This window comes from Plectrocnemia conspersa, unplaced genomic scaffold (assembly GCF_051122295.1).
Source record: "Plectrocnemia conspersa isolate PC_06_02 unplaced genomic scaffold, ASM5112229v1 ptg000003l, whole genome shotgun sequence".
Lineage (NCBI taxonomy): Eukaryota > Metazoa > Arthropoda > Insecta > Trichoptera > Polycentropodidae > Plectrocnemia > Plectrocnemia conspersa.
Window position 1 is genome coordinate 15504372 of NW_028277167.1, and position 15147 is coordinate 15519518.

The window sequence follows — 15147 nt, forward strand, 5'->3', positions numbered from 1 at the left end:
CGATGCTAAACAGATTTAACGCCCATTTGAGGAACAATAGCGTAAAAACATATGTATGTATGTATATGTATGAACACTACCACTATGGAACTTTGGTTTAAGCATAATATATAAACCCCAATCATTCACCACTGAAGCTAAACGACCATTTTGTGAATCGTCTTCTCCCCCATGTAACACTAGTATGCAATGTTTACAACTGCGAACTGTTTGACGACCCTTTCATATAAACATAATATATTTTTGTTATATTTTTTTGTACACAGAATATCCGCATTATTGTATGATTTATATGCATGTAGTTTAAGTTAACTACTTGAGAACTAATAGGCTTTAAAAGCGTGTGAGCTTTAGAACGCATTATAACACATATAATATTATTATCACCACACTAATCTTAATTATTAAGTCTTATTGCATACATGTTTGTACAAAGCCCTCGACTTCTTAACACACTTTCTTGAACTCAGGATGAATTTCTATAAGCACTTTATAGTAAATTATGCTGTGTTAACTACGCTTAGATATTTTATATATGGATATGCTATATATACATTTTAATATACTAAACTATTAATTTCAATATGTATTTACAAAACGCGAAATACCATATATTATTGAAATTCCTTGAAATAATAGAAACGTTTTACATTTACCTTTCACCTTTATCGATTTTATAACATCCGGCCAGAATTGGTTATTTGTGTATTCCAGAATAGAATAATAAATAAATAATGGCGTGCCTCGGATCATTGTCGTGATATATTGTTTCCGTATTATGAATATAAATTAGGATTTTTTTATTTTATAACCTAATGAATTAAAATAAGCAACACCCAGATGATTTGTCTTAACAAATACAATATGTAGGTGTACAAATATATGATTCTTAGTAGGTCTATATGTATTGTATAAAATACAACAATATTTTCGAACAGTTCATAAATATTTTGTTTTAAATTTTTTTTAGCAGATACAATGCTAGTAAATAATATTTAAATTCTATTCTAATTGAACATCTTTTTTAGCCATGTTACATATAATTGCATAAAATAGGATATAATATCAAAACAATAATCAAAAGTAAGTACAGTAGACTCCCCAATAACATTGTAAATTGTGAACGTACTATTTGGATGCTTGTTACTCTGTGTGAGCGAGCCAAAAAATAAGATCTCACCACACGCACCTGATACGTAGGTACGCATTGCAAAAAATTGTTAGAGTATTTTCTAAACCCCCAACTACACGCACCCAAATAACACGTTCTCACTTTACCGTGTTATTGGGGGGTCTACTGTATGGTATTAAAATGATTGCTCTTAAGAAAATAATTTAATCATTTTGTAAGTATTTTTTGCAATTTTCGTGAATCTGAAGCGTTCTCTTCGCAGAACTATACTTCGTTTCATTTAACAGAGTCACTTTGAGGCGTATCTTGTATTTCAGAGAAAAGTTGTCATGTACGTTCCAACTACTTCATTGATATTCCGACACTCGCAGCGCACGGACATCTTCAAATTGTTATTGCTATAGATACGTAAATGATTTATTTAAATTTGTTTAAAATATATAAATGAGTAATGATTAGTATATCGATCGTATATTCGCATCTTGTACTTTAGAGCAAATTGGCGGGGGGCGTACACACATCTTTTTCACTTATGAATAATGACTAAATGGATAGACTTCAAAGTGACTTACCGAGCGTTCCCTCTGCATTGGGTTAACTCCACTGAAGCACATCTAAACCGAATTTCGACTTATGGGAGAGCGCAAAAATCCACGTCAAAAACAATAAAATCGTGACACGACTTTATTGCTTTTGACGTGAATTTTTTACTTCTGAGAAGTGATAATTGTTTTTGCGCACTCCTATTGACCAAAATTCGGTTTGTATACATTTTAACCAATACTCATGTATCCGAAGTCCGTAGTAATATCAGTAAAGTGTAAAATCGAAGTGCATACTAACTATGCGAGATGCGACGTCTGTCTGTACATCTTCTGGTTATTTTTCCTTGAGAGATGAGTTGGCTTAGTTTGTTGTGGACTTGAAAATGAACCTATATTAGGTTAGGTTTGGGTTTGAACCGCAAATGAACGTTTCGCAACTAGACATTTTAGAGCAGCATATAATTTCACTAGTGCCTATCAATTAAATTGTATTTTCGCTAGTAGAAATATGTATCTATTGGTGAAAATTTGGGCTTCACTAGTGAAAATATAATTTCACTGAAGAATACACATTCACTGTAACATTTGTACATCACATGTAAATAAATAATGAGAAGTATGTATATGTTACTACATATGGAAAAGCTTAAATCATTTGGTTTTACTAGAATCTGTCAGAAAAATTATATTTTCACTGGTAAAAATATATATAGTATGTATATCTGTCGGTGAAAATGTATTCCGATATGATTTCACTGAAACGACATATTTTAAAAAATATTTTCGGTGTAGATTCGATACTGTTTTTTTTTTAAATTAATTTTAAAGGATAACCTGATAATTATTGGTATCAATTTCCCACCAGGGACGTCATTTCAGATTTTTTAATATTTGTATTTCATTAAGATTCATAGTATTTAATGAAATGATATGCATTTTTCTGGTTAAATTTAAAGGGGGGCAAATGTCCCCACCTGCCATTCCCCCTCCAAACGACGTCTTTAAATTAGCTCAGTTTTTTATGATAGTAGTAGATGGTCAATGTTTTTAAGTACTACATTATCCACTTATGTGCAAGTATTAAAACCTGCAATCCCTTAAAAAGCTACAGATTGGAACATGGCCGCTTGTCTTATTGGAAATACAAGTCTAGGTATAGCCGATCTCGCCGGATTTGCGAGGAGGAGTGAGGCGGTCGGTTCGATTGAAAACGTTCGCACAACGAGTAATCGGAATGGGACAGGACGGGGGTGCGGATGGGGGTCGGACGGAGAGAGGATATGGAAGGGACGCATCGGGGCGTTCGCCATCTTATAACGAGCGTCGCGCGAATCAACCCCTCGCCGTTATAGATGTCGCCCGCATCGGTGTTGCGATGCGACAAATAAAGTCGGCGGGGTTGCCAACTTTGGGGTCGGTCCGCGGGGTGGGGGCGGCGCCGCCGCCGGTGACCACGTCGACGTGCATCCGCCCCCTTCGAGGGGTCCTCCATTCGTCATTATTGCGCCGGTAATCTGGCAACGCGGCGCCCCCCGCCATCTGATCAATAATACCTCGCAGACACACACTTGCTTTTGCCCGCAACACGTCCGACACACAGAAATGCAAGTCGAGCCAAAGGGGGTGGCGGCAGGGTGGGCACAAAACTGTAGAGCGGCGCAAGGGTGGCGCTGCGAAGCGACGCCTTTTGCGCTCGCTCTCCCCATCGCCAATTAACCTGGACAATGTAGCTGTTTTGATAACTGTGACGGCCGTAAAGGGCTAAGTCTTTTTCGGGGATTACGAATGTATGCCTGTGAAACGGTAATCGAAAGCTTTGTTCTGTTTGCGACTCTGCAGCTTTTAAAGCTTAATCCGCTGCAATTATATATTTAAAACATATAATGAACCAAGGCTGTCTGAGTCCGTCTTTTAAACAGGTCAAGTTATACTAAAAAATTCAATCAAGTTAACTGCTATTTTTTATTTGAATATGTTTCATGAGCTCTTTCACTCGCATAGTTCAAATATTACTATAATACAATATAAAGTGTAAATATATTAACTTAAGAACGTAATAACCGCACTTTTCTATGGTAGCTAGATATTTAAATATAAGGGTTTTATAATTATTATTTATGAGGATAAATCTGTGTAAGTAGTTGAATATTTATTATTTACATTAAATCTTATTATACCGAATATTAAAGGTTATGTCATGCATGCCCAATTTTTATTATATATATAAGAAAATATAGTCTTGACTGGTAACTAGAGTTCTCAATCGCCCAATATTCAACTATATGAATATTCGAATAATTGATAAAATATTCGTTTACAATCTCAAATTAAATTTGAAAAAAATCTTAGAATGAAACAATTGGTATAAACGACAACACAGGTATTCGTTTTCTTTCTCAATATACCCGAGTGACTAATGCCGCTCCAAAATCCATGGTTCTTAATGCGCCTTTATTTTGTTGTTTTGAAATGCGAGACAATTAAACGCTTCTTCTCAACAAAAAAAAATGCTTTACGCCTTCGAAAAACATTTGTGAATAAAGTGTATCAGTGTGTACTATGAACGAAATTCGCAGAATTCGTTCGTTGAACGAAACGAAATGTTGGAATGGCCCACCCTTTATTACTGTTTAACGTTTATCTCAAAAATAGGCGTGCTTCGCAAATGTTTATGAAGTGTTACGTTTTTGCCATTGTTGTTTCATGATGCAAAGATATAATTTCAATCGGTTCAATAATTCGATCGTTATTAATTTATTCATAGTTATTTCATTTATATGCAAATATGCATAAAACCAACCCCGATACGGATCCGATCTTTATTTATAATAAATTTGTTCTAAACATTTAGTTATTGTATAATATATACAATAAATTCGAAAAAATTGTGTATTTAAAATATTTTATCAATTTTGCTGAATTAATTAGCATTTTCCTTTTGACACGCACAACATTGTGTTATACATATTTTATGAAATTCTAAAAAATTAACAATTATGCAAATAATTAATGATTAATTAAAATAATTATTTTTTAATCAAATAATATTGTAGAGGCAAATAATTGATTTTTTGCATTAATTGCTTAAATATATTTTTATTGGTAAAAATCGAAATCCAATTTTTATTTAATATTCGAATAATTAAAAACTATGATTAATTGAGAACCATAGTTGTTAGTTGTAATTATAATTTATAATTAATAAAATATATATTGCTGATTTTTTTTAAGTCTGTTCTTTTACTTTTTACTTGTAGGTGTTGCTCGTCTTTACTCCTTTGTAACGCATTGGGCTCACGCCTGTCAAGTTACAATCAATGATTAAATCTTATTTAGGTTATGTTATGTATGCATTACATTAAAATATCGCTACTTAAGTGTATTTATATTTAAATATCATATTCTTAATTTTAGTAATTGATTAAAAGCTGTTTACTGCAATGGAACAGAAAAATTTGCATGTCATAATATCTCAAAATCACTTTTATGCCAGTTATGTTTTAGCTTTGTGGGTATTTAATTTCTTAAATTCTATCTTGTGGATATAGAATGTGTTGATAAACCATCATATCTGTACATATTTTTAATAGATTTTGCATCATTAAATGCAACAGTTCGATGTTTGAAAGAGCAACTTATAGCAAAATATGCTAGAAATTCGCGCTGCACAGCCAAATCAGTATTAATAAAATAATATGTTACAGACTCAAAGTTATTTTTAAATCATGGTGGTACACATATTTAGTGCTTCTATCTGAAAAGTTTGTCGAACTTTGAGCTAGTAGAGAGCAACGGAAAAATAGTACTACCAATCGTTACACAAGACAACGTGCATAACTTGCTATTCGAGCTACTATACTCAGTAAACGAAGAAATGATTAAAATATTAAATATCTTTATAGTCACAAATATGCTTTTGTACTTTCTCAGGATAAGGCAGTTCATGCGAAAAATTTCGTGCTGCGCGGATTTTGCGATTTTTGACCCATGAGTCTATTAAAGTGCATTGCGGTAATTAGGATGCAATTGTTGAATATGATATATACATTTCTGAAACGCTGCAGATGTCTACTATATACATATCAAATCCAGTAACTTTCTTACAGGAGCATAGAAGACGTGTGTATCATACATAAACCAAAACATAAATAGATATGATAATACCATACAACTGCTGATGATTGACTTATGCAACGTTTTCTTTGAGTCTTTCCAGACAAAAATAACTGGATAATTCTAAGCACACATACCGTTAACGACTAAGGAAGTAAACTTTGCACAAAAACAAAGTTTTCTTTTCAATTTCTGATTAAAAAAAATCCAAATAGATTAATCAAATCGTATTGATGACTCGGAATATGCTAATGTTTATTTATGATGCCTTCGAAGTATAAATTAACACATGTTAGTTTACTATATTATTAACACTGTATATATTACTTTTATAATATAAAAGTAAGACGTGTAATTCATCTGCATTAACTGGCGGTAATGAAAGATGAATTGACTTACACGCACTTGCGTGTGTTATGTGGGGCATGAAAATACTTTTATACGTCAAAACTGATACTTTTTTTACAAACATATAAAAGTAGTGTTTTAACGTTACACTCAAACAAGAATGACCATGTACAGACATAATTAAATCCGCATCGAACACGTTCCGAATGGGGGAGAGAACACATGAACTTTAAAATAAAGGACACCTGCTCCGAATGACATAACCGTAAATGTATATGAAACCTCGAATTAATATTTCTATGCATAAAACAGATACTATAATATAATGACTACATATTTATTGCCACGTAACGGATATCTTATTGGCAGCCAAATTATTGATAACGACTCACCTTATCATTCGCAAGAATGATGTGAATTTTCAATCGTATCTACTGTTGCATAATCCAAAACCTTTTCTTGATATATACTTAATTCTCGCGGAATTGTGTGACAGATTAAAATTAATTAAAAACTCCAATTAATTTATGTTATGAAAAATATGAATATTTATCAATTATAATGTAAACTTTCCTAAAATATCTGCATGCGGATTCTATTTGAAACAGCTATTTAAGCTAGAAGTTAACATCTGTTTCAAACTTTTGCTTGTTACTCATGTAACTCGCTCAGGTAAATAATTGTGCAATTATGATGCAAATAAACTTAAAGTTCATATGCTTGTCTGATTACAGTTATTATATGAGGTAAAAATTATGTTTATCAATTAGAGTTTATTATTCTTTGCCAAGTGTAAACCTATATTAAAAATATAACAGGTTTTAAGATTAATATTTTCTGCAAACACAATTGTGCTTTAATATATTTTTATATCAATAATTAATATAAATAATTATTTTGTTTATAAAATTATTAGTTTTTAAATATATTTTTTAATTTAAACAAAATGTTAACTAATGCTCATAGAAAAATAAATACAATATTTAGTACCGTAAGACTCAATCACGTATCGCTAGCTGAAGATGTGCCACACAACCTATATCAGTGAAGTCAGCATTGTCTTGTGTATTTATATAATATTGTCTGGACAAACGACTATCCTCCCGTTTACTTACTTACACCACCTATTTGTGCTGTACCAAATATCGATTGTATTACATTTTTATATACATTCATTATTAAATGTTCGCTTTTTGTTCGGCATAAACTGGAAAGCTTATACTAATATGTGTCGATGCACGGCAATTTTCAGCTGCGTATTGTGGAATATTATCAAAAGTCGCGATTGCCTCCTTTATTCTTACCGTTACGTCCAGGATGTCAGCGCTCAAAAACGCTCCACATTCTACAGACACACTGCCGTTTTCGAAAAGCTGGAACAATTTATGTGAGATGGTGCTATTTAAGCCCTTTCTTTACTACATATAAATATAATAATTAGCCACCGTTGCGACAATTTTATACGAAATATTATAATTAGGTTAAAGGCTGCTCATATAGTGAATTGATTTTTGAAAGTTATCTATTGTTTGTGTCTCCAATTTCATCTGAAACTGCTGTCACTTATTATATATGGTAGGCGACACTGAAAATAATTTTAAAACATTTTTATTTTATAGGCGTTGTTATCCTTTCGCCCGATATTCATAGTAATCTAATTGTTTTTAAAATAAACATATCACTATATTTGGCGTTCTTAGTGATATTGTAGTGTGCATTCTTAGATCCTCACATATTTCTGTACTTTTCAAAACTGCCTTCCATTTTTAGAAAAAATAATTTCAATAATATAAAAAGTCACTACTGAAAATCTATATAATTATATGTAAGTAAAAGCAATTGATAAAAAATTCGGCAATTCCTCGCAATCTGGGAGTTTTTCACATGTGGCAACACTGATGGGAGCGTCATGACAAAAATAAATACCAATGTGTATATAAAACCCAAATCTTTTCTCCAGAGATGGAACTGTATTTCCTTGAATTATTTTTTTCAATATTACTTCCCCAAACCTCATAAACGGGTGACGTCAGTAGACGTCCATAGCACTTGTCTAACATCTTATGTTGACGTCTACTAACGTCTGTAGCATCGTGATGGTTATGTGTACGCCACTCATTTTTTATATAATAAAATAGTTTTAACATTTTGTATGCATTTTTGACACGTTTATTAAATTTCAAATACAACTATTTTTTATAAAGAACACGATGACACATTTGGTAAACCTGTCACGGTGGTCATATTTGTAGTATAAAAATAAAAAATAAATTTACATATATAACTGAAAAAAAGTAAATAAAAAACATTTTATTTTTATAATGTTTTTTATTTTAATTTAATTTAATATAAATGATTTTTTATAGAAAATAAATGAATATAACAAAAACTATTTTATTTATTATTATTCTGAATTGATATAAAAAAATCCACAAAATGCGAATAATATATAAAAATTATGTAAAATAAATTAACGAAATTGTTAAAAAAAAAACGAGCACTAAGTGGTTATCGTACTACTGTTTCAAATGTCCGTTGTAAAACTGATATTGATATTCATTTAGTAATAATATTGATGACGTGAGACATAAAACAAGGTCTCGCATTACCTGATCTGAATATAACAGATAGTGTGACTAAGACTTTTCTTACTGAGACAGACATGTGAAGTTTCAAACATTGTATATTGGTAGTAAATGTCCCACGCCTGATGCATCGCTTGTTATGTCCCCTTGAGGGTGTTACAAAAGTATGCACCCCTTGATCTTCAAATCTGAATTACATTATCGTAATGGTAGTTATGACAAAACTGAGAAACTATTTATGACTAAAAACTAGCTTTCGCCTCCATTAGTCACCCGCATACCTATGCGTCTGCGCTTTGTGCGAATTTCGCCAATTTGTGCATTGTTTCGGTTCAAGGTCGTTGCCGAACAAGAACGGTTTATGAGCAAAATTTGCAATATAATTGCGCGTCGTCTTTCTCCCTTTCTCCCGTGTAGTGGCAGCTCTGTAATGTATTCATATACGCATTATGTTGGTACCCATGAACGATACGTTCTCCCCCCTAGTGTATATGTAGTAATTTCGGGGGTCATGAGCGATCAGATAGTGGCGTACGACCCTATTCCGACATAATTGGGGTACTGTATATACGAGCCGTATCCGTACTGCGATTCGCCAATTCGACCTAACGTTTCTTGTTTTATTCATCCTATGAAATATAAAGTAAAAAGTAAAACCCATGAGTTGAGTTGGCTTCCCCTCTTAGCGCCGTTTCGTTATTATAGCGCTCTTGTGCAATGCTTTGAGTTTTATTAGGAAACACCCCCCCCGAAAGCCGAAGTAATTGTTTATTATAACCATAAATACACCAGTGCTTCTTGAGTGGAAAACCGTGTTGTCATAAACACTTTTACATAATTACTACATTGAATCAAAAGCTCATATAAAATAAATATTGAACTACTGCTTAAAAATATCGATTATGATATATGAGAATATTAATATTAAGAATGCAGTTACATATATATATATATAGATCTATGTGCTATGTTTATTATTTAAATTAATATGAAAGTACTCATGCGTTTCCTTTCTGATGTAAGCAAAGTTTGGTCCAGTTAGAGAAGGGACGAAAATCCGGGGCTGGGGTGTGGGTTAACTATATTTGTCTCATGGCCTTAGAGTGCAACTCAGATAATTTTAAAATAGGTGGTAGTAATGGATAGTAATACACATTTGTATAAGCGGAGGGCTTCCTATACATAGTATTATATTACCCCGCTTCAATTATTGTGCAACAATATTATATATGCTTAATAAATTTAAAATCTTATTACGTTCGCACAATATTTTTTATAAGCTTGAGTTAAATTATTTTAAACCCTCAAAAATGCGTGAACCGTAATGTGTTAATATATTTGCAAATAAGTTAAACACTTTTCAGAGTGAAAAGTAAGGAAATTTAGCAATATATCGAAAACTGTTCTACTTTCTTGATTTTTGGATTCAGAGCGCATATTTTTAAAATTTGTAAGCTAGTGTAAATAATATCTTACATTCATACTGCATTAAGATGCATTACGAAGCTTAAAAAACTAAAACAAATAAAATAACTCATGACAAAAACATATAAGGCTGGAATGGTCCAAAAGGTAATCGTTAAATGCGCTATTATTAAAAACAGATCTCAGCTGTAAAGTGACATCTATTAATTGTATATTATAATATTAGTTTATAATTGATAAAATATATGTCACTGATGCTCAGACTTTCAGATTAGTGTTTTAATACTTGGAGGTATTTTTTGTGTATTAATTTAATTTCTCCGTTGTAACGCATTGGGCTCACGACTTTTCTGTTATAGCTGAAGATTAAAAATACACACAGCTCTCAACTTATATTTTCAATAATAATTTATTCGATTAATATGACTATTTAATAATCATATATGCCAGCGCAGAAAAATAATTTTTTTTCTAAACATACATGTATATATTTTTATTATTATGAATACATGGATATTTAGATCGGCAACCAAAGGGTTAAATAAGCCTTTAAAGTTATATATTTAAATCGAAAGTTTGAAGAATATTAATATAAAATTTAAAAAAATGACACTTGAAACAAACTTGGAATTTTAAATTTACATATATATATATTTCTATGCTTTGACAAAACGTAAAATTATAAATGTATACTTTGCCATCTCTAGAAAAAAAATCTTTATTACGTTCGCACGATATTTTTATAAGCTTGAGTTATATTATTTTAAACCCTCGAAAATGCGTGAACGGACCGTAATGTATTAATATAGTAGTGGACACCTAATATGGCTTCTAAGGGTTAATTTATTTGCACCGTGGTCTAAAACCTGACATTTGTCAACACTGCGATTGGAATTCTTTTAAGGTGTTTCCACACATTCGTCAAACAAATCTTAAACGGTTATTTGGAGCACATTTGTGATACGCTTTGTTTGCAACGTTTGAGTAACCATAGCCTTACAATAATCCGAAAGCGTCACATTTTCGCCGCGATGGCGATCCAAGTTAACTCTTGTAAGTTTGTTCAGTAATTTTATTTATGTGTACAAAACAAACACTCAGTTAAGCGTAGGGAAAGAAAGAGCGAAAGGGAGAGTTTGGTTAATCGGAGTTTTGTTGTTTTAGTATGTGCGCACAAGTTCCCCATTATCGTTCTCGGTTGCGCCTTTGAGTCAATCCACATCAGGGGCTCTTAATTTGGCCCCGCGTGGGGTAGGTTGCGAGGGTTGCGCGAGTGTTTGCGAATTATAAAATATGCACGCTCCATAATTGTTGGCAACTTCTGGGGGTATAAAAATTAAAAAGGTTCACGCGAGCGCGCGGTTAAACGGTTAATTTTGTAATTGGACTTTTTCCAGCGATTGTCAACTTAATAATCTCTTTTATGTACAAACTCCGGCGCTAACGAGGGTTCAAGGGTCGATGGAATTTACTCTCGCCGAATGTTGATTTCAATTGTTGTAAATTGTAGGATAATTAACGTTGTACACGTTGAGCATATTATATAAGTTTAACTGAATTATACAAAAAAAATATTGGGATCGAACCTGAAATCCATTTCGCATGAATCGAATAATGTAAACGTACAAACATGCACATTTAGCTATTATCTACTATTATTATCAAAATTATGTTTTATTTGCTCCATAACTATTAGATTATATGATTCTTCAAAGTTTATAACATAATTTTTCTTTGCAGATTTTATCATCCAAAACAACGCTGAGGTGTCCTCGGATGTCGTGATTGAGAAATGATGGTGCATGGTGATCTTCACAATGGGAACGCGTTCAATCAATCTCATGTTTCTATGTTTTCATAGAGATGTTAATATGATGCATGTAATTATATTTTTGCAGTATATATCGTATTTTATTATATTGCGAAATATATAGATAATATATTTATCGATTATATATTTTAGTACCTCTCATCTGTGCCTTGAGAACTATGGAGAAGGAAAATGGTGAATCAGGCAGTGCAGCAGATGGAATGGGAGGAGGCGGCGGGTCTTCCAAAGGTGATACGTCTTTGCTCGATGCTGCATCGTTATTTGGAGGTACGTGTAATTTGATATTTAAGTTCGACTATTCATAAATAGTATATAATATTAATACTAAAAACAACACCATCTGGTAAAAATAGTTTTGATTTTAAATACTCGAGACAAGTTATTCTATTTATATAAGATAAGATTTACATAATAAAAAGCAATCATAAACTGTAATTCTATATAGCCATAAAGGCAGGGATGCTTTCCTGGGGGTTCGCGCGAACCCTTTGATGTGAATGCTATGGTTCGTGCGAACCCCCCCGTAAATCAGAAAAAAATACTTTCGTTTTTTATGATTATCGGTGATTTTCTATACTACTCTTTCGATTTTTAACTGTTTCTTTCAAATATTATCATATTTCGTCATTTATGGCGCCAATATTCAAATTTCGTTGTTAAATTTTCTATGTCGATAAAAACGATCTCTACGAAGACGGCGGCATTAGTTTTTGGTAACCATGCACTGACCGTGACCACATTTTTCGCCTTAATTTCCAAACTTCTCGTGCAGTGGTGAATATGGTGAAGTTTCCTCCTAGGCCTCGAACTAGCCACTTTCAAGTGATTTCTAACAAAATCATCAGCTAGTGTGCTACTCTGCCAAATAATATTTCAATGGGAATATTAATATTAAAAAAATGTTAGAAAATATTCACTGCGAATGCGAACCCTCTGGTAAAATTTTGGGAAAGCATCCCTGCATAAAGGATATAATTGTTGAAAGATTGATGGAGAAAAAGGCTCTAAATATCAATATTAATTGGATACTCAATAAAAAGACCAAGAGGCTATATCAATTAAGAGCACTGTATGTCTTGTATGGTCTGGTTTCAAAATAATAATTAATTTTAATATAAAAGGTTCACAATAGGTTTCTCAGATACCTGTATACAGTGGTACCTCGGTATACGTCCGCTTTGGAATAAGTCCATCTTGGTATACATCATGTTTGGACGAGAAACATTTTGCTTGGTATAAAAAATGAAAAATACGTTTGGTATACGTCCTATTTGGTCCAAGTCCAAGGATCTGGAACGGATTAAAGATGTATACCAAGTACCACTGTATAATGAAATATAAATATTCATTTATATTTCCCACAAAATTCTTACAAGTTATGTTGGGTTATGATTCCTTGAGTCGCGTCAATGAGTGTATTCGGGAAAGCACTTTTCAAGCTGCTGATAGGGAATATACATAATCCAAGAATTCTGGAAAAACTTCGTCTTTGTTTGCTACCTAATTACCAGTGTTTGTATTCCTGAATATTGTTTGAAGTAGGGCATGCAAGACCCTGATTATTAAAATAAGTATTGAATTATTCTTATCCAAGCACTCCGTGCAATTTGTGTAATTATAAGTAAAAATACGTAATTGTTTTCACCAAGAAGATCAGGTCAAACTTTTAAGATACTGGAAAGCGGCTGATTTTTCACTATTTTAAGAGCTGACTCGGTCATTATACAACATAGCTCCACTTAGTGTAAGTTTGGCTTAACTACAGCTTATTCCAAGTCTGTAACGAGGTATTAATTTAAGAAAGTATATTTTCGATGGAATTGAATTCAGTATGACGTTGGTTGAACTTTTATACTCCTTGAGAATTTGGAGTCCATCATTTCCCTTCCAGTTCTTAATCATTTTAAAACTCTTTGTTATTATCTAATAAGTACTATCTGCGTACAATGATTAAAATATCGGTCAAATTGACGATGATTTAATTTCTATGAAATGTGGGTCAGAAGGTCCAGGTACTGATCAGCTGAGATATGCAGTGCATTCTTTTGTATTTATCACTGAACATTCAACTTTCAGATCATTTTAAACCGATTAATGGTTTGTAAAACACCAACAATAATAAAAATTCATTCTTAAAAATCACAAATAAAGCAATTAGCTTTATAAGCTTATGGTAAGTCCTTGTGGCCAATTTTGACGCAACAATCATGGATGGTCCCGACTAGTGTTCTCAATCGAATATTCGATTATTTGTCCGATTTTCAACTATATGAATATTCAAATAATTTATCAAATATTCGTTTATACTATTTCGAATGAAATTTGAAAAAATCTTAGACTGGAATATTTTGTATACTTGAGCAATTCGGGTAGTCATTTTTATTTCTCAATATACCCGAGCGACTAGTGTTGCTCCAAAATCCATGGTCCTTTATGCGCCTTTATTTTTTTTGTCTTTTTTATCTATTATATATGTTTCATCCCTTTGCTAAAGTTGACCGACAAACAGTCACAAATTGTATATCTAGAAAGCTATAAAAGCTGCATTATTTGAATGTCTTTTTTTTAAATTTAAGTTTAACAGACTGTCGTGCTTTGGCTGTTGATACTTGAGTACGTATTTTGTTATATCTGTGATGGTGCACATCTAGACTTTGTTTTCTGATATTTAAAAAAAATGGATCCAAAAATTTGCAATAACAGATTTTTAGCAAGTGAAAAATTAATACGAAATTTAATGAAAATTAAAAAAATTTAAAACAACAAACCAATACTGCTCTGTGTATTTATATGTACTGGCACATCCTCCACGGCGAAAGACCAATCACTGCACAAATTTACCACTTTGAACCGTGAGCTCCTGAATAATTTTTGACAAAGAAAGAATATTTAACTAAAAAAGCAATTAACAAAAAAAACAAGCAAGTAATTTTTGATTTAAAAACTTTTATCAGTTTTTGATAATTTAATTTCTAATAATTGCACACACTTTTTGATACCAAAAAAAAAGCAATTCAGAAAATAAAAAAATATTTATTGCATATAAAAATAATATAATAAAACAATAAAAATCAATTATTGCTAGAATTCAATCTTAGCACTGAAAGCGCCGGAATCCGATCAACATGCTTTTTGGGGATTTGACAGCCGGACGCATGTTAACATGCT

At 32.2% G+C, this 15147-nt stretch overlaps 1 protein-coding gene across 50 annotated transcripts in view; it reads left to right on the forward strand.

Moving 5' to 3' along the window:
* Positions 1–15147, forward strand: part of tou (bromodomain adjacent to zinc finger domain 2B toutatis) — a 104976-nt gene that overhangs the window by 58039 nt on the left and 31790 nt on the right. For all 50 annotated transcript variants that reach the window (XM_088182604.1, XM_088182607.1, XM_088182608.1 and 47 more), the window contains 2 exons: positions 11889–12028; positions 12112–12246. In XM_088182604.1, coding sequence (XP_088038730.1) covers positions 12138–12246 — 109 coding nt within the window. In that variant the 5' untranslated portion in view covers positions 11889–12028; positions 12112–12137. The remainder of the gene's footprint in view (positions 1–11888; positions 12029–12111; positions 12247–15147) is intronic.